The following is a 20,486-nucleotide window of genomic DNA, read 5'->3' on the forward strand; positions in this document are numbered from 1 at the left end:
TATTAGATGAGAAATCGTTCACATATAAAGATTACCAATTAAGATGACTGAATGAAATAACAGACATCAAAATGAGCTCATAGCAACTGAAAAACAGAAAAAGGTAGGTGAAAATTTCTGTGTAAACTAATCATTATAGTCAGAAAATGTAGTAATATCAATCATGAAATGATAACACTGTTCTGGCAAATATTTACTGGAATTACTTAAAACAATTTTCAGAAGCCATTTCCTGTTCCTCGACGATACTCGGCAACGGCCCGGTTCAGAAACTCTACTCAGCCTTGAATTGCTGGGTGCAAACCCTTTTGATTGATCACTATAGCGTAAACTCTCATTGCAATAAAGCCATCGCTTTTTGAATGCTGCGACCGTATTAAACAGTTTTACTTGTCAAACCCAGGTTAAAGTAATCTAACACAAAAGTGGCTCGGGTTTTCAAGAATTTATTTTTTTCAGACTACCAATGGATGTAGCATTATGAATAATCATTAAACAAATGTAATCCCTCCATGTCATGTGCTCTCACTTTGCTGCGAAAGGTGCGGAACCTCTGCCCCTCAACGATTGCTCAGAAAATGAAGATGTTCGAAGCTAAAATGAGTGCAACTATTGTCTCGTACACAAGTGTGATTAACAAGTAGGTATAATTTTTCCGGAATTATTAAAGTTTTTTAACTCCTTTCCTCGAAACAACTTTTCTCTTTTATAAAGTCTATAAATAGCACAACTTGTTATTTGAGTTTTTTTGAGCTATGTTTTCCGGAATTTTTCCGTCCCCCCCCCCCTGCAGCCTAGTGGGTGCATATTATTTGCACCCCCCCCCCCCCCCAGACGCACGTGCCATAATTTTACATAATGATTTACTATGTAATGGCACGTGCTCTGTATCTGAGGGGAGCATAGCATACTGGGGGGGGGGGGGGGGGGGGGGGGGGAGGGGCAAACGGAAAAGATCCCTGTAACTTGCTACTAAGATAATACAAACAACATTCTCTAAAAAATATAAACAAGTGCATTCAAATAGTGTTACTTTTGCTATCGCCGAGCAGTATTAGTTTATTTCCAACACCAAAAACGTTCTTTCTTAGAAAGCCTATGGTCTGCTTCATAATTTTAAGTATTCGATGATGTTATTATTAAAAACACGTGACGTACATGGTAGAGTCAGTATCTCGTCAGAATGTGTCGGTAAGTCTTTCAAAGAAGGTGCCACCAAGATTGAGAGTTCTTGGCATGATTTTACGTGAACAGGATCCAATTATTCTACAATGGATCTGAAGTATATAATGTCCGACTTGAAAGATCATGATTAATTGCTCTCGAACGAAATTAATTATTATCTTGAAGCAATTATTGTGATCGTGTTTAATAGCCGCCGTCAGCCTCTGAACGGCTATTATTCAGGCGCTCTCCTTTTTACAATTCAAAGAATTTGAATTGTATTGGGGCGCCGTTTTTTTAAGATCTGTTTGCACATTTTCATGATTTTTGAAGTCAAATTGGAGAAGTGATTTTGCCACACCGAAACAGGAAGTGGAGCGATAAAGCGAGTAGTCTTGCTTCTACATTTTTTTTCGCTCTAATTTTAAGTAGAGTCAGAAAACTATGTTTGAACAAAAATTCGCTTTCTCGCTAGTGGCTTTTTGTTCACATGCGGCAATTTCACTTTGAATTTTTATTGTTTTTTCGATTTTTGGATCGGATTTTTTAAATGGTTTTCGCAATCCATTCATATTTCTTTCTAGCCCTAGTTTTTTGTTTGAACCAAATTTCTCTTTCTCGCTTGTGGTTTTTGTTCACATGCGGCATTTTGACAGATTTTCATAACATACTGAAAAAGATTGCTGGTAGCGACTGGGGCTGCACAAAAGTGACTTAAAGCTATCGGTCGAAGCGTCCTAAACTACAGTGCTGCCATTTGGGCTCCCACAATCAGCAATACAAACTGGAACCACCTGCAAACGGAACAAAATATTGCTCTTCACACAATTACCGGCTGTGTAAAAATGCCCGACATCAGTGACTTATACAATGATGGTGAAATTATGCCTGTCAAAGCTCACCCAGAAATGTTAGCAGAGCAATTTCTAGCCGGCAGTTATCAGAGCCATCGTGTTGATCATAAAAAAAACTCTTCAACCAGTTTTTGTCCCATGAGACCGACACTAAATGATCCTTATAGGGACCGCGTGCAACAACGCACAAACAATAAAGAGCAATTAAATTCACAGGAATACAAAAATGCGCTCAAAAGTATCCATCGACACACGGTCCATACTCAGTTGAACAAAGACAGCAAGTAATTAGGTACACCTCCACCAACGATAGCAGAAGAAGAGCAAATGCTGCCTCGAATCGCAAGTATCCGATTAGCACAATTGAGAACTTGATACTGTCCCCTGCTAAAACCTTACTTGAGTAGGATCTGTGACAATGTTGACAACCGCTGTCCCAAATGTGATGTAGCAGCACATGGCGTAAACCACATTTTCAACTGCAGTAAGAACACCACGGACCTGAAACTGATTGACCTGTGGGAAAGACCAATAGACGTAGCCAAATGACTGAACTTAATACCATCAATCCTACACGACCACACCACACAGAATAATCCCCCTTCCTTGCCCCTGATGCTGACGATGCCCCTCCTTGTCCCCCCAACTCTGGCACCGAATGTCATTCACCATGGCGTAAATGCAGAAAGGTTGCCGCACCGCAAGCAAGTTGTGGATAGGCTCTACTACTAGTATATATTATTATAATGATACAAATGCATTTAGGGTACCAGTGAAAAACCGCAATAAGCGCCGGTATCCTGTCAAAATTACCTGCGATTTGCAGCTCTGTGCTACAGCTGCATTGATTTTCAGTTTTTTTTAAAAAAATTTTTGATCTTATTTTCACGCTTGACTTCTGACTTACTTCACTCACTGTTTCAACTGAATGGATTTTATAATTTTCTTGTAATGAATTACGTAATGTAGTGAATACGGACAAAGTAAAAGAACTCAAAACAACGAAGTCAAAAAGGGATAAACCGATTAAAGCCGGTCATTAAGTCATAGTGCATTAGGTTATCAAAGTTCATTAAAACGGTTGCTAGCTGGCGTTAGTATTATGCTTGTTTCCTTCAGTTTAGAAGCTGAATTATGTGTAATTTTAGAATCTAAACCAATATGCAGAATAAAATAAGAAAACTTTGACACTTAGAAAAATTCTGTCAATTTCTTTTTCCCGTTTTTTCCGGTTTCAATCCCAATTTGCGTCAAGCGGGTCAACGGCGGCTATTTTCCGGCAATTTGCCGGCTATAATTATTTGCTAATTATGCAAATTTTTTGCAAATTATTATGAGAAATGTTTGCTTGACCGATTTGGCTCTCCCAGACTGGTGGCGATGGATCCTCTGCTCCATCCGAAGAGTGGTAGTTGTGGATCCTCTCCTGTCGAAGCAACGGATTGGCGTCGTGTATTAGCATCATTTAAGTCTTCGTCAAAAGATATTTGCAAAAATAGAAGTTAGCATGCAGAATAAAAGCGAGTAAAATTTTGACCTTCTGGAACCATTCAATGCCTGCCTTCTGTTTGCATTATTTAAATGCGCCGGGATTGAGCTTTTTTGCATAGCTCACGTGTTCCGAATAATATTAGGTGGAAGCATTATGATTTGTAAAACGAAATCTTCAAAAATTGTGAGATTTGTGCAGCTTTGCCTAGCACAAACGTCGCATTCAACACGCTATTGTTGTTGTTGTTGTAGCTGTCGCACAGAGCTGCAATTCGCAGGTAATTTTGTCGGGATACTGGCGCTTTTTGCCGTTTTTAACTGGAACCCTAGTTGCATTTGTATCATAATAATAATAGATAGCATTAGTGTGTGACTTCCTATCCACAATTTGCTTGTGGTGCGGCGACCTTTCTGCATCTACGCCATGGTGAATGACTTGCGGTCCCGGATTAGGAACACGCTATTCGGAAGTTTTGTAGTCGCTTCCAGGAGGATAGTAGGAAAGCAATTATACCTAATGATGCTTGAACAGATCTTGCTTGAATAAAGTTTGAATAGATCTTGCTAGAAGAACATTGCAAAGTTCGGTGCTCGGTTCATCCCTTGATATAGAAGTTATGATCTCATATAAAACATCATCAGATATTTTATACAGAGGAAGAACCACATCTCAAGAAGGTTCAGAACGAGAATTCCATAGCATGGTGTGGCTCTTATTCGCCTCTCAGATCTGCTCGAAGATCATAGTCACTCATTAATGGTACTGTGGCCATAGTGGTGCTTTTGCTACCCTTGAAAGCATAAAATGACACTTGGTGTTTATGTATCCAAAGGCACTTCCCTTTTGTGCACTTGGATTCAAGATAATCAAGTGTCATCTCTGCAAAACCTGAACAGTTGTAGATATAATTGCAGGTGATTGTGCTTTAGAGTCCATCATATCATTAAGGGGGTGCTGCGATGAGTTGCGGAAGGAAAAGTCTTAACAAAGTCGAAAACGTGCTCAAAATAGTACGGCTTCTTTATTGTATATAGGGCTTAGACGTGACGTGGAGCTTAACATAAACTGACTTTCTTCAAAACGCAGAAAGATCAATCTAAGATAATTTGATCTTCTTTGTGGTGAAGCATTCTTTGAGAAATGATCTCATCGATAAAAAGCCTCGGACTGGATACAAGAGCTTCTTTTGAGGCGATATTTGCAACTTTGTTAAAACCATGTAAGATCCGAGAATGATCATTTCCCTCATATATGGAAGTGCACTTGCGAAAAAAAAAGATCAGCCTGTGGATGTGGGGAAATTTTAAGAGTAGCTATGCATTTTTAAAGAGGTAGCTCTAATTGCATCAGGCACAATGGTAGTCGTGATTCATCCAGGATCCGTATAAATCTAACGAGAATATTTTAAATTTGAAGAGTGAACAAAGAATAATTAAAGCAGAAAAGCTTACTATTGCTTCGACTGTGGAAAAGGTGGTCCCTCATTGTGGAAAGCATTTGACTTTGAAAGCACTTTTCAATTTTTAAATGGTGCGTAAATCTAAAATAATAATAATAAAAAGCCATTCTGACGCTGGAGGCAATACTCAAAGAAAACAGTGTTAATTTTAGGAAATGGTTCGATTCATCAGGACAAATTAGCCACGCGCTTCTGCACAGGTCCATTCTCCACCTCCGCGATGAGAGCTCAATGCGTTGGCGTCTCTGTGTTAATCATAGCACAACATGGCGCGTTTTAACTCACTGTTTCGAAAATCATTTGAATCTGAAAGTCGACATCACGAAATTGTTTTTACTTCTCTTATTTTAATCTATTTGTACCTCGCATATGACGCCCTCTGTCGTTCGGTATCAAATTTTCTTAATTCTATATAGGAAGAAATGTCTCGCATTCGAGCTGAGAGGCTACCCTGTTAATGGAGGGACTTTCTTTTGCTTGCTTATTTAAAATACAAGAAAGCTTTGTGCTACCAGTTTTAAAGGCGGCGTTGTTTCTGCTGGCTTTGGATTCTTAAGCGTGTAAACTTGTTCTTCTAGAATATTCTTCTATTATGACGAATGGAAAGCTCTCTGCTAATACGCCAACATCTATGTCCACAGTCTCAAAACTATTTCCCTCACTCTGTAAGAGAAAATTTCGAGTTAATTTGATTCTTCGGTCAGTTTGATCTATCTTTAGAAGAGTAGGTTTTAATGAGAAGAAATGGAGGTAGCCATCTAATGGTGACGACATAAGGGCTATCACTAATTTTGTTTAAATCACTCGTTTTTAATTGCTCTCAAACGAAGTTTGTAGCAATTATATTAGTCCTGTCGGTCTTTTTTATGCGATTTTTCGCTTGACCGATTTTTCGTCTGACGCTTTGACTTTTCGTCCTCAAAAACGGGATAAACAGGTAGCGACCAGCGGGCATTAACTGCTCTTAGAGCCTTTCAGCTCTGTTTCAGCTCAAACTGTTTTTGGAGACTTATACTTAGGTTGTGAAGGGCGGTTCTTAGAGGTTGATGACACCCCTACTGTTGACCCCCCCCCCCCCCCTATTGCCCCACCCAACCGTGTCTGTAGTTACTTGATAGTCTCAACTTGGTTCAATTTAGGCGGTAATTTGCTATCGGACAATATACTTCATATTTTTTTCTTGGCTGAAAAAAGTAACTCTATGTGAAATTGAGATAGTCATTCAATGATAACAATTTCAGTAATTTGTGTCAAGTTTTTTTGTTCATTCACACTGGGTGATAAATATGCGGACGCTTTCCTTGATGCAATGTTTCACGTCTTCAACGTTATATAGAAAAGTAAAATGTCAGGTTGGGTAGTTCTTAAAATGAGTAGTTCTTAAAAAAATGTAGAGATACTCAGGTTTACCTCAATTTTTTTAAGAACCACCCAATTTTTTTTTCAGTCGTTAGATAAGATTCGCTATTCGTCCCATAAGAAATAATTATTTGATAGAAAGCTTTGAAAAATTTAACTGGCCATCAAAAACCTGAAATTTTACGTTTTTTTAATGGAAGCTTTGAAGAATCTAGCAAATGTAAAATCGAGTTCTCTGAGTTAGGAAAAGCAGAAGACAGCAGCTCTTCAGCAAACAATAAAATTAAATTGAAAAACGAGACTATATTGCTTTCTGAGTATCGGTTTAGTTTCCCAAATTTGGAAGTCAGTAGTTTTGTCGGTTTATTAATGGGTGACTTTATAAAGCTTTTCAACAGTTCTGAAGCTCTTATTCCTCTATCGCTAGCTCTTGTAACCCAAATAATCTATCTAGTCACTCAAAGTTTTTGGTCTGCATAATAAATTGGTTCGTTTTCCAGACTTTCGAATAGCTCCCTCTTTGTCGAGATTGCCTGAACCAGAATTTTTGACCGCAGGGTAACTGAAGTTTGCTAGCTGCGTTTTAAGATTGGTCTAATTTGCCAGATATTAGCTAAGTCAAACGGCAAAATTGAATTAACAAATAAATCGCTGAAAAGGTTTAGCAGCCAAGAAAATGGAAATCACCAACTGTTTTTTTGAATTTTTTATAAATCATTTTTTTTCGGCATCAGTGTCCCATGGACCTTCTCCAAGGCTTCATGAAAAGCTGTCGCATAGTCTCTAGATTCATGGATTTATTATCAATATTTTAATGACTCCAGCTTTAGCACTCTTTTGATAAAATTTAATTTTTAACTTTTCGAAAAATTATTATCTCCAAGTTTATGGATGTTTTTGAACCAGTAAAACTAATTAAAGCTTGAAATAGTGATACTGGATGGTCTCTTGAGACAATGAAATGTTTTTGAAAATTTTAATGTCTTGAATTTTAGCAACATTTTGTTGAAAGTTGCGATTGTTTTCAAAATTTTTGAGTGTTTTTATCTTTTTCTGTGTTTAACTATCATTACTGCCGATGAAGTTTTTCAAGTCTTGCAGATGGGTTACTTGACATAATTCAGAAGATGAAAAATAGTTCTGAACATTTTCACTGCGAAATCTGGAAGCTTTTCAAATTTTGCAATATTTTGAAAATTTTTTAATTATGTTTTCTATTTGATTTGTTTACTAACAAAGCTAGAAATAAAAGTTGAAGAGTCGAATCAAGCTAGCGCTTGGTTAAATAAACCGTGGCTAGCTATTGGTGAATCCAACCGCTCGCTGGTCGTTTGAGAGCAATTCGCCCGACTTTAGTCGGTTATGTTATAAAATTGTTTACCGTCTAATGAGATTTATTAGTAAGAGGTTTTTTCCTTTTAAACATCTTTCCAGGAGATGAAAATGTACATAGCATTAAAAGTTCACGAATTATCAGAATAATATGATTAAAATTTTAGTAACTAGTTGCCGTTAACTAACCCACTCAGAGAAAGGGATTTTTGACATTAATCTTTGAAATTGAGTTAACATTGAAATGCGGAAACAATACTGTTTGAAAAAAACACAAAAGCTACGATAGGTTTTTTTGACTAAATATTATAATTTTCTCCATACGAGCACGGCTTTGAAGTTTGAAATATCCGTAAAGGGAGAACAATTTAGCAATATTACTGTATTTGAAATCATCTTAATATGTTAAATAGGTAAACTAGAATTTACTCTGATTCTAATGTCTAGGTGAATAGTAATACTGAGAAATCAGTGTCTGTAGTTACTTGATAGTCTCAACTTGGTTCAATTTAGGTGGTAATTTTCTATCGGACAATATACTTCATATATTTTTCTTGGCTGAAAAAAGTAACTCTATATGAAATTGAGATAGCCATTCAATGATAACAATTTCAGTAATTTGTGTCAAGTTTTTTTGTTCACTCACACTGGGTGATAAATATGCGGACGCTTTCCTTGAGGCAATGTTTCACGTCTTCAACGTTATATGGAAAAGTAAAATGTCAGGTTGGGTAGTTCTTAAAATGAGTAGTTCTTAAAAAAAATGTAGAGAAACTCAGGTTTACCTCAATTTTTTTTAAGAACCACCCAATTTTGTTTTCAGTCGTTAGATAAGATTTGCTATTCGTCCCATAAGAAATAATTATGTGATAGAAAGCTTTGAAAAATTCAACTGGCCATCAAAAACCTGAAATTTTACGTTTTTTTAATGGAAGCTTCGAAGAATCTAGCAATTATAAAAATCGAGTTCTCTGAGTTAGGAAAAGCAGAAGACACCAGTTTTTCAGCAAACAATAAAATTAAATAGAAAAACGAGACTAATATTGCTTTCTGAGTATCGGTTTAGTTTCTCAAATTTGGAAGTCAGTAGTTTTGTCGGTTTATTAATGGGTCAATTTTTTAAGCTTTTCAACAGCTCTGAAGCTCTTATTCCTCTATCGCTAGCTCTTTTAACCCGAATCATCTATCTAGTCACTCAAAGTCTTTGGTCTGCATAATAAATTGGTTCGTTTTCCAGACTTTCGAATAGCTCCCTCTTTGTCGAGATTGCCTAAACCAGAATTTTTGACCGCAGGGTAATTGAAGTTTGCTAGCTGCGTTTTAAGATTGGTCTATTTTGCCAGATACCATTAGCTAATTCAAACGGCAAAATTGAATTAACAAATAAATGGCTGAAAAAGTTTAGCAGTCAAGAAAATGGAAATCGCCAACTGTTTTTTTAATCTTTTAATCATTTTTTCCGGCATCAGTGTCCTAGGGACCTCCTCCAAGGCTTCATGAAAAGCTGTCGCATAGTTTCTAGATTCATGGATTTATTATCAATATTTTAATGACTCCATCTTTAGCACTCTTTTGATAAAATTTAATTTTTTTAAACTTTTTTGAAAAATTATTATGTCCAAGTTTATGCATGTTTTTGAGCCAGTAAAACTAATTAAAGCTTGAAATAGTGATACTGGACTGAATGGTCTCTTGAGACAATGAAATGGTTTTGAAGATTTTAATGTCTTGAATTTTAGCAACATTTTGTTGAAAGTTGCGATTGTTTTCAAAATTTTTGAGTGTTTTTGTCCTTTTCTGTGTTTAACTATCATTACTGGCCAATTAAGTTTTTAAAGGGTTGCAGATGGGTTACTTGACATAATTCAGGAGATGAAAAATAGTTCCGAACATTTTCACTGCGAAATCTGGAAGCTTTCCAAATTTTGCAATATTTTGAAATTTTTTTTGATTGTTTTCTATTTGATTTGTTGACTAACAAAGCTAGAAAACTAAAATTTGAAGAGTCGAATCAAGCTAGCGCTGGGTTCAATAAACCGTGGCTAGCTACTGGCGAAGCCAACCGCTCGCCGGTCGTTTGAGAGCAATTCGCCCGACGTTAGTCGGTTATGTTATAAAATTGTTTAACGTCTAATGAGATATATTAGTAAGAGGTTTTCTCCTTTTAAACATATTTCCAGGAGATGAAGATGTACATAGCATTAAAAGTTCACGAATTAGAATAATACGATTAAGATTTTAGTAACTAGTTGCCGTTAACTAACCCACTCAGAGAAAGGGATTGTTGACATTAATCTTTGAAAATGAGTTAACATTGAAATGCGGAAACAATACTGTTTGAAAAAAAAATACAAAAGCTACGATAGGCGTTTTTTGACTAAATTTTATAATTTTCTCCATACGTAGCACGGCTTTGAAGTTCGAAATATCCGTAAAGGGAGAACAATTTAGCAATATTAGTGTATTTGAAATCATCTTAATATGTTAAATAGGTAAACTAAAAATTACTCTGATTCTAATGTCTAGGTGAATAGTAATACTGAGAAATCAGTGTCTGTAGTTACTTGATAGTCTCAACTTGGTTCAGTTTAGGCGGTAATTTGCTGTCGGACAATATACTTCATATATTTTTCTTGGCTGAAAAAAGTAACTCTATATCAAATTGAGAAAGCCATTCAATGATAACAATTTCAGTAATTTGTGTCAAAATTTTTTGTTCTTTCACACTGGGTGATAAATATGCGGACACTTTCCTTGAGGCAATGTTTCACGTCTTCAACGTTATATAAAAAAGTAAAATGTCAGGTTGGGTAGTTCTTAAAATGAGTAGTTCTTAAAAAAAATGTAGAGAAACTCAGGTTTACCTCAATTTTTTTAAGAACCACCCAGTTTTGTTTTCAGTCGTTAGATAAGATTCGATATTCGGCCCATAAGAAATAACTATTTTGGTAGAAAGCTTTGAAAAATTTAACTGGCCATCAAAAACCTGAAGTTTTACGTTTTTTTAATGGAAGCTTTGGAGAATCTAGCAAATATAAAAATCGAGTTCTCTGAGTTAGGAAAAGCAGAAGACACCAGCTTTTCAGCAAACAACAAAATTAAATAGAAAAACGAGACTATATATTGCTTTCTGAGTATCGGTTTAGTTTCTCAAATTTGCAAGTCAGTAGTTTTGTCGGTTTATTAATGGGTCAATTTTTTAAGCTTTTCAACAGTTCTGAAGCTCTTATTCCTCTATCGCTAGCTCTTGTAACCCGAATCATCTATCTAGTCACTCAAAGTCTTTGGTCTGCATAATAAATTGGTTCGTTTTCCAGACTTTTGAATAGCTCCCTCTTTGTCGAGATTGCCTAAACCAGAATTTTTGACCGAAGGGTAATTGAAGTTTGCTAGCTGCGTTTTAATATTGGTCTATTTTGCCAGATACCATTAGCTAATTCAAACGGCAAAATTGAATTAACAAATAAATCGCTGAAAAGGTTTAGCAGCCAAGAAAATGGAAATCACCAACTGTTTTTTTTAATCTTTTAATAATTTTTTCCGGCATCAGTGTCCTAGGGACCTCCTCCAAGGCTTCATGAAAAGCTGTCGCATAGTTTCTAGATTCATGGATTTATTATCAATATTTTAATGACTCCATCTTTAGCACTCTTTTGATAAAATTTAATTTTTTTAAACTTTTTTGAAAAATTATTATGTCCAAGTTTATGCATGTTTTTGAGCCAGTAAAACTAATTAAAGCTTGAAATAGTGATACTGGACTGAATGGTCTCTTGAGACAATGAAATGGTTTTGAAGATTTTAATGTCTTGAATTTTAGCAACATTTTGTTGAAAGTTGCGATTGTTTTCAAAATTTTTGAGTGTTTTTGTCCTTTTCTGTGTTTAACTATCATTACTGGCCAATTAAGTTTTTAAAGGGTTGCAGATGGGTTACTTGACATAATTCAGGAGATGAAAAATAGTTCCGAACATTTTCACTGCGAAATCTGGAAGCTTTCCAAATTTTGCAATATTTTGAAATTTTTTTTGATTGTTTTCTATTTGATTTGTTGACTAACAAAGCTAGAAAACTAAAATTTGAAGAGTCGAATCAAGCTAGCGCTGGGTTCAATAAACCGTGGCTAGCTACTGGCGAAGCCAACCGCTCGCCGGTCGTTTGAGAGCAATTCGCCCGACGTTAGTCGGTTATGTTATAAAATTGTTTAACGTCTAATGAGATATATTAGTAAGAGGTTTTCTCCTTTTAAACATATTTCCAGGAGATGAAGATGTACATAGCATTAAAAGTTCACGAATTAGAATAATACGATTAAGATTTTAGTAACTAGTTGCCGTTAACTAACCCACTCAGAGAAAGGGATTGTTGACATTAATCTTTGAAAATGAGTTAACATTGAAATGCGGAAACAATACTGTTTGAAAAAAAAATACAAAAGCTACGATAGGCGTTTTTTGACTAAATTTTATAATTTTCTCCATACGTAGCACGGCTTTGAAGTTCGAAATATCCGTAAAGGGAGAACAATTTAGCAATATTAGTGTATTTGAAATCATCTTAATATGTTAAATAGGTAAACTAAAAATTACTCTGATTCTAATGTCTAGGTGAATAGTAATACTGAGAAATCAGTGTCTGTAGTTACTTGATAGTCTCAACTTGGTTCAGTTTAGGCGGTAATTTGCTGTCGGACAATATACTTCATATATTTTTCTTGGCTGAAAAAAGTAACTCTATATCAAATTGAGAAAGCCATTCAATGATAACAATTTCAGTAATTTGTGTCAAAATTTTTTGTTCTTTCACACTGGGTGATAAATATGCGGACACTTTCCTTGAGGCAATGTTTCACGTCTTCAACGTTATATAAAAAAGTAAAATGTCAGGTTGGGTAGTTCTTAAAATGAGTAGTTCTTAAAAAAAATGTAGAGAAACTCAGGTTTACCTCAATTTTTTTAAGAACCACCCAGTTTTGTTTTCAGTCGTTAGATAAGATTCGATATTCGGCCCATAAGAAATAACTATTTTGGTAGAAAGCTTTGAAAAATTTAACTGGCCATCAAAAACCTGAAGTTTTACGTTTTTTTAATGGAAGCTTTGGAGAATCTAGCAAATATAAAAATCGAGTTCTCTGAGTTAGGAAAAGCAGAAGACACCAGCTTTTCAGCAAACAACAAAATTAAATAGAAAAACGAGACTATATATTGCTTTCTGAGTATCGGTTTAGTTTCTCAAATTTGCAAGTCAGTAGTTTTGTCGGTTTATTAATGGGTCAATTTTTTAAGCTTTTCAACAATTCTGAAGCTCTTATTCCTCTATCGCTAGCTCTTGTAACCCGAATCATCTATCTAGTCACTCAAAGTCTTTGGTCTGCATAATAAATTGGTTCGTTTTCCAGACTTTTGAATAGCTCCCTCTTTGTCGAGATTGCCTAAACCAGAATTTTTGACCGAAGGGTAATTGAAGTTTGCTAGCTGCGTTTTAAGATTGGTCTATTTTGCCAGATACCATTAGCTAATTCAAACGGCAAAATTGAATTAACAAATAAATCGCTGAAAAGGTTTAGCAGCCAAGAAAATGGAAATCACCAACTGTTTTTTTTAATCTTTTAATAATTTTTTCCGGCATCAGTGTCCTAGGGACCTCCCCCAAGGCTTCATGAAAAGCTGTCGCATAGTTTCTAGATTCATGGACTTATTATTAATATTTTAACGACTCCAGCTTTAGCACTCTTTTGATAAAAATTTAATTTTTTTTTAACTTTTCGAAAAATTATTGTCCAAGTTTATGCATGTTTTTGAGCCAGTAAAACTAATTAAAGCTTGAAATAGTGATACTGGACTGAATGGTCTCTTGAGACAATGAAATGGTTTTGAAAGTTTTAATGTCTTGAATTTTAGCAAGATTTTGTTAAAAACTGCGATTGTTTTCAAAATTTTTGAGTGTTTTTGTCCTTTTCTGTGTTTAACTATCATTACTGGCCAATGAAGTTTTTAAAGGGTTGCAGATGGGTTACTTGACATAATTCAGGAGATGAAAAATAGTTCTGAATATTTTCACTGCGAAATCTGGAAGCTTTTCAAATTTTGCAATATTTTGAATTTTTTTTTTATTATGTTTTCTATTTGATTTGTTGACTAACAAAGCTAGAAAACTAAAAGTCGAAGAGTCGAATCAAGCTAGCGCTGGGTTCAATAAACCGTGGCTAGCTACTGGCGAAGCCAACCGCTCGCCGGTCGTTTGAGAGCAATTCGCCCGACGTTAGTCGGTTATGTTTTAAAATTGTTTAACGTCTAATGAGATATATTAGTAAGAGGTTTTCTCCTTTTAAACATCTTTCCAGGAGATGAAGATGTACATAGCATTAAAAGTTCACGATTTATCAGAGTAATACGATTAAGATTTTTGTAACTAGTTGCCGTTAACTAACCCACTCAGAGAAAGGGATTTTTGACATTAGTCTTTGAAAATGAGTTAACATTGAAATGCGGAAACAATACTGTTTGAAAAAAAATACAAATGCTACGATAGGCGCTTTTGACTAAATTTCATAATTTTCTCCGTACGTAGCACGGCTTTGAAGTTTGAAATATCCGTAAAGGGAGAACAGTTTAGCAATATTACTGTATTTGAAATCATCTTAATATGTTAAATAGGTAAATTAGAAATTACTCTGATTCTAATGTCTAGATGAATAGTAATACCGAGAAATCAGTGTCTGTAGTTACTTGATAGTCTCAACTTGGTTCAATTTAGGCGGTAATTTGCTATCGGACAATATACTTTATATATTTTTCTTGGCTTTTTAAAGTTTTTTAATTATGTTTTCTATCTGATTTGTTTACTAACAAAGCTAGAAAACTGAAAGTTGAAGAGTCGAATCAAGCTAGCGCTGGGTTCAATCAACCGTGGCTAGCTACTGGCGAAGCCAACTCCTCGCCGGTCGTTTGAGAGCAATTCGCCCGACGTTAGTCAGTTATGTTATAAAATTGTTTAACGTCTAATGAGATATATTAGTAAGAGGTTTTCTCCTTTTAAACATCTTTCCAGGAGATGAAGATGTACATAGCATTAAAAGTTCACGAATTATCAGAATAATACGATTAAGATTTTAGTAACTAGTTGCCGTTAACTAACCCACTCAGAGAAAGGGATTTTTGACATTAGTCTTTGAAAATGAGTTAACATTGAAATGCGGAAACAATACTGTTTGAAAGAAATACAAATGCTACGATAGGCGCTTTTGACTAAATTTCATAATTTTCTCCGTACGTAGCACGGCTTTGAAGTTTGAAATATCCGTAAAGGGAGAACAGTTTAGCAATATTACTGTATTTGAAATCATCTTAATATGTTAAATAGGTAAATTAGAAATTACTCTGATTCTAATGTCTAGATGAATAGTAATACCGAGAAATCAGTGTCTCTAGTTACTTGATAGTCTCAACTTGGTTCAATTTAGGCGGTAATTTGCTATCGGACAATATACTTTATATATTTTTCTTGGCTTTTTAAAGTTTTTTAATTATGTTTTCTATCTGATTTGTTTACTAACAAAGCTAGAAAACTGAAAGTTGAAGAGTCGAATCAAGCTAGCGCTGGGTTCAATAAACCGTGGCTAGCTACTGGCGAAGCCAACCGCTCGCCGGTCGTTTGAGAGCAATTCGCCCGACGTTAGTCGGTTATGTTATAAAATTGTTTAACGTCTAATGAGATATATTAGTAAGAGGTTTTCTCCTTTTAAACATATTTCCAGGAGATGAAGATGTACATAGCATTAAAAGTTCACGAATTAGAATAATACGATTAAGATTTTAGTAACTAGTTGCCGTTAACTAACCCACTCAGAGAAAGGGATTGTTGACATTAATCTTTGAAAATGAGTTAACATTGAAATGCGGAAACAATACTGTTTGAAAAAAAAAATACAAAAGCTACGATAGGCGTTTTTTGACTAAATTTTATAATTTTCTCCATACGTAGCACGGCTTTGAAGTTTGAAATATCCGTAAAGGGAGAACAGTTTAGCAATATTACTGTATTTGAAATCATCTTAATATGTTAAATAGGTAAATTAGAAATTACTCTGATTCTAATGTCTAGATGAATAGTAATACCGAGAAATCAGTGTCTGTAGTTACTTGATAGTCTCAACTTGGTTCAATTTAGGCGGTAATTTGCTATCGGACAATATACTTTATATATTTTTCTTGGCTTTTTAAAGTTTTTTAATTATGTTTTCTATCTGATTTGTTTACTAACAAAGCTAGAAAACTGAAAGTTGAAGAGTCGAATCAAGCTAGCGCTGGGTTCAATAAACCGTGGCTAGCTACTGGCGAAGCCAACTCCTCGCCGGTCGTTTGAGAGCAATTCGCCCGACGTTAGTCAGTTATGTTATAAAATTGTTTAACGTCTAATGAGATATATTAGTAAGAGGTTTTCTCCTTTTAAACATATTTCCAGGAGATGAAGATGTACATAGCATTAAAAGTTCACGAATTAGAATAATACGATTAAGATTTTTTGGTAACTAGTTGCCGTTAACTAACCCACTCAGAGAAAGGGATTGTTGACATTAATCTTTGAAAATGAGTTAACATTGAAATGCGGAAACAATACTGTTTGAAAAAAAAAATACAAAAGCTACGATAGGCGTTTTTTGACTAAATTTTATAATTTTCTCCATACGTAGCACGGCTTTGAAGTTTGAAATATCCGTAAAGGTAGAACAGTTTAGCAATATTACTGTATTTGAAATCATCTTAATATGTTAAATAGGTAAATTAGAAATTACTCTGATTCTAATGTCTAGATGAATAGTAATACCGAGAAATCAATGTCTGAAGTTACTTGATAGTCTCAACTTGGTTCAATTTAGGCGGTAATTTGCTATCGGACAATATACTTTATATATTTTTCTTGGCTTTTTAAAGTTTTTTAATTATGTTTTCTATCTGATTTGTTTACTAACAAAGCTAGAAAACTGAAAGTTGAAGAGTCGAATCAAGCTAGCGCTGGGTTCAATAAACTGTGGCTAGCTACTGGCGAAGCCAACTCCTCGCCGGTCGTTTGAGAGCAATTCGCCCGACGTTAGTCAGTTATGTTATAAAATTGTTTAACGTCTAATGAGATATATTAGTAAGAGGTTTTCTCCTTTTAAACATCTTTCCAGGAGATGAAGATGTACATAGCATTAAAAGTTCACGAATTATCAGAATAATACGATTAAGATTTTAGTAACTAGTTGCCGTTAACTAACCCACTCAGAGAAAGGGATTTTTGACATTAGTCTTTGAAAATGAGTTAACATTGAAATGCGGAAACAATACTGTTTGAAAAAAATACAAATGCTACGATAGGCGCTTTTGACTAAATTTCATAATTTTCTCCGTACGTAGCACGGCTTTGAAGTTTGAAATATCCGTAAAGGGAGAACAGTTTAGCAATATTACTGTATTTGAAATCATCTTAATATGTTAAATAGATAAATTAGAAATTACTCTGATTCTAATGTCTAGGTGAATAGTAATACTGAGAAATCAGTGTCTGTAGTTACTTGATAGTCTCAACTTGGTTCAATTTAGGTGGTAATTTTCTATCGGACAATATACTTCATATATTTTTCTTGGCTGAAAAAAGTAACTCTATATGAAATTGAGATAGCCATTCAATGATAACAATTTCAGTAATTTGTGTCAAGTTTTTTTGTTCACTCACACTGGGTGATGAATATGCGGACGCTTTCCTTGAGGCAATGTTTCACGTCTTCAACGTTATATGGAAAAGTAAAATGTCAGGTTGGGTAGTTCTTAAAATGAGTAGTTTTTAAAAAAAAATGTAGAGAAACTCAGGTTTACCTCAATTTTTTTTTAAGAACCACCCAATTTTGTTTTCAGTCGTTAGATAAGTTTTGCTATTCGTCCCATAAGAAATAATTATGTGATAGAAAGCTTTGAAAAATTTAACTGGCCATCAAAAACCTGAAATATTACGTTTTTTTAATGGAAGCTTCGAAGAATCTAGCAAATATAAAAATCGAGTTCTCTGAGTTAGGAAAAGCAGAAGACACCAGTTTTTCAGCAAACAAAAAAATTAAATAGAAAAACGAGACTAATATTGCTTTCTGAGTATCGGTTTAGTTTCTCAAATTTGGAAGACAGTAGTTTTGTCGGTTTATTAATGGTTCTTTTTTAAAATCTTTTCAACAGTTCTGAAGCTCTTATTCCTCTATCGCTAGCTCTTGTAATCAGATTCATCTATCTAGTCACTCAAAGTTTTGGTCTGCATAATAAATTGGTTCTTTTTCCAGACTTTCGAATAGCTCCCTGTTTGTCGAGATTGCCTAAACCAGAATTTTTGACCGCAGGGTAATTGAAGTTTGCTAGCTGCGTTTTAAGATTGGTCTATTTTGCCAGATACCATTAGCTAATTCAAACGGCAAAATTGAATTAAGAAATAAATCGCTGAAAAAGTTTAGCAACCAAGAAAATGGACTTTTTGCGTTTTGCGTGATCTAAAATTATCTCTCAGTCACAATTTCAAGCAGCTGAATTCAATTGGCGGCAATTTAATACTAAAAGTCAAATGAAAAGTGCGCCGAAACTGGTGCCATTTTTCACTTTAAATCTTAATAGTGGTATATGTTAACCTCTGTGGTTTTTTGAAGCGCACTATTGAACTTCTTAGTCCTAAATAGCCCACCCGCGCTCAAAGGAAGCAGGTTGCAATTGATTAGAGCTCCCACTAGTCGTTCGAGAGCAATTCTTCCGACGTTTAGTCGGTTATGTTTAAATATAGGTTTCTTGAAAGCAGCAGAGAAAAGACCTGAGAGGCAGAGAAAACACCTGTTTTGTATCAGGAAGTAACTCCTTGATGACTGCAGCAACTAATGAGTTTCCTTTAACGCTTTAAAATTCTACAGTTAATATAATCTGAAATTCTTTGAAATTACAGCATATTTTTTTGTTTGTGTACAATTTTCTCAATCTGAATAAGTTTTTTTAATTAGTTTATTTCATATAGACCTCCTTTTGTGTTGGGAGTTCGTTTTGAAAGAAATTTTGTTAGTTTAGTTACTAAGTTCTGTTGAAAAAATGAAATGCAAGAGCAGTATTGGAAATCTGTCCTAGAAATTTTTTAACAACTTGATAAGCTTCAATGTAAAAAAAATACAGGAACTAAAATCGTAGGGACTTTTAGTTTGTTCCTCATATTGATGGACGGTGCAAAAAGTAATGGCATTTATTCATTCTACTGTTACTTTGCATGTTTCAGAAACTGGAGAAAGGCGTTCTTGGGACTGATTATATTCTGCGTAGTGATATTTTACTTCTTTCCTGGATTGGTCAGTGAGACGAGGAACAGACTTGTTACCACAAGAACAGGATGTCTAGCTACATATTTGGCATCTGTAGATGACAGGCAAGTTATTGATCCGTTTCAAACATTGTCAGAGTTATAATAGTTTCGACCCACTTTAGCCGATTTTTTGCCGATCGATATAATTATTCGATCGATACAGAGTTGTGAGTGGTATCATTAGAAAGCTTGTCAAGCGTAGAATAACAACTTAAAAGGACTGTTTAATAGCCGCCCTCAGCTTCTCAGCCGGCTATTATAGCGCTCCTAATTTTTTACAATTCAAAGAATTTGAATTGTATTGGGGCGCTGTCTTTTTACGACTCGAAGAGGAGTATTGGAGAAGTCCTTTTTTTAAAATCAATTTTATTGGAGTGGTTTTTGAAGCGGGAAATGAAACGCGTGAAAAAATTTGGAGTGATTTTGGTGCTGAACGAAAGTGAAAAGCAGAGCGAAAAGAGAGTGGTTTTTTGTTCATACCGCTGTTTTCGAGAGAGCTAGAAATTGATGTGTGAAAAAAAATTCTAAGCGAGCGAATTTTTTGTTCACGTGCGGCTTTTAAAAGCAGTTTTTTGCAATTATTGATGGTTATGAGGTTTGATATTGATATTGTATTAATTTTAGGCTGGTTTCAATAGGAATTGAAGGTTTCAAGTAGTTACTTTGAGTTAAATGCTAATTTGGAGGTTTTTGATCAGTTTTGCTGATTTTTAGACGAAATTTATTGTTTTTTTTCCTGGTTTTTTGTTTTATTGCTTTAAGTGGCATTTGAATAGAAGCTTGTTACTTAAACAATATTCAGATACCAATTGGCTAAAGTTTTCTTGGTATATATCATTTTTTTAGGAAAATTGACAGAAAAATTGTGAAATTTTAAACCATTTTTCTTATTTTTTTGCAGTTTTTCTTTTTTAAAAAAATCTTAGACAAGTGTTTTTAGCCTATTATGACTTACCCATTGTTTTGCGAGCTTTTCATTGCTCTAATTGCAAAGAAACGTTATTCGACATTATGTTTCTTTGTACTATTAAAAAAGTCATTAAATTTTTCTATTTTTTTTTTCATTTGTTTTAAGTTTTTGATTGCCGTTTCTATTCTTCCTCAAATTTTTCATGGCATTTGTGGAGGTTCAGGGTTCACAATAGTTGTTTCAGTTGTTTAGTCATAAGTATGGGCAATTTTCTCCTTCGAGTCGTCTCCGGAATTCTTCCGGCTATGTTTTTTTAAGATCTGTTCACAAATTTTCATGATTTTTGAAGTCAAATTGGAGTAGTAATTTTGGTCACGCCGAAACAGGAAGTGGAGCGAAAAAGTGAGTGGTTTTGCGGCGTGATTTTTTTGCTCTAAATTTAAAGTGGAGTGAGAAAACGGTGAGAGAACAAAAATTCGCTTTCTCGCTAGTGGTTTTTTGTTCACATGCGGCAATTTCACTTTGATTTTTACTGTTTTTTCAATTTTTTGGATAGGA

At 34.7% G+C, this 20,486-nt stretch overlaps 1 protein-coding gene across 2 annotated transcripts in view; it reads left to right on the forward strand.

Moving 5' to 3' along the window:
• Positions 1-463: 463 nt before the first annotated feature.
• LOC142338254 (uncharacterized protein KIAA2013 homolog) overlaps positions 464-20,486 on the forward strand; it is a 79,991-nt gene continuing 59,968 nt past the window's right edge. For both annotated transcript variants that reach the window (XM_075387924.1, XM_075387925.1), the window contains exons 1-2: positions 464-640; positions 18,935-19,081. In XM_075387924.1, the coding sequence (XP_075244039.1) occupies positions 513-640; positions 18,935-19,081 (275 nt within the window). In that variant the 5' untranslated portion in view covers positions 464-512. The remainder of the gene's footprint in view (positions 641-18,934; positions 19,082-20,486) is intronic.

Source organism: Convolutriloba macropyga, chromosome 4 (genome assembly GCF_964194025.1).
Source record: "Convolutriloba macropyga chromosome 4, txConMacr16.3, whole genome shotgun sequence".
Taxonomy (NCBI): Eukaryota; Metazoa; Xenacoelomorpha; order Acoela; family Convolutidae; genus Convolutriloba; species Convolutriloba macropyga.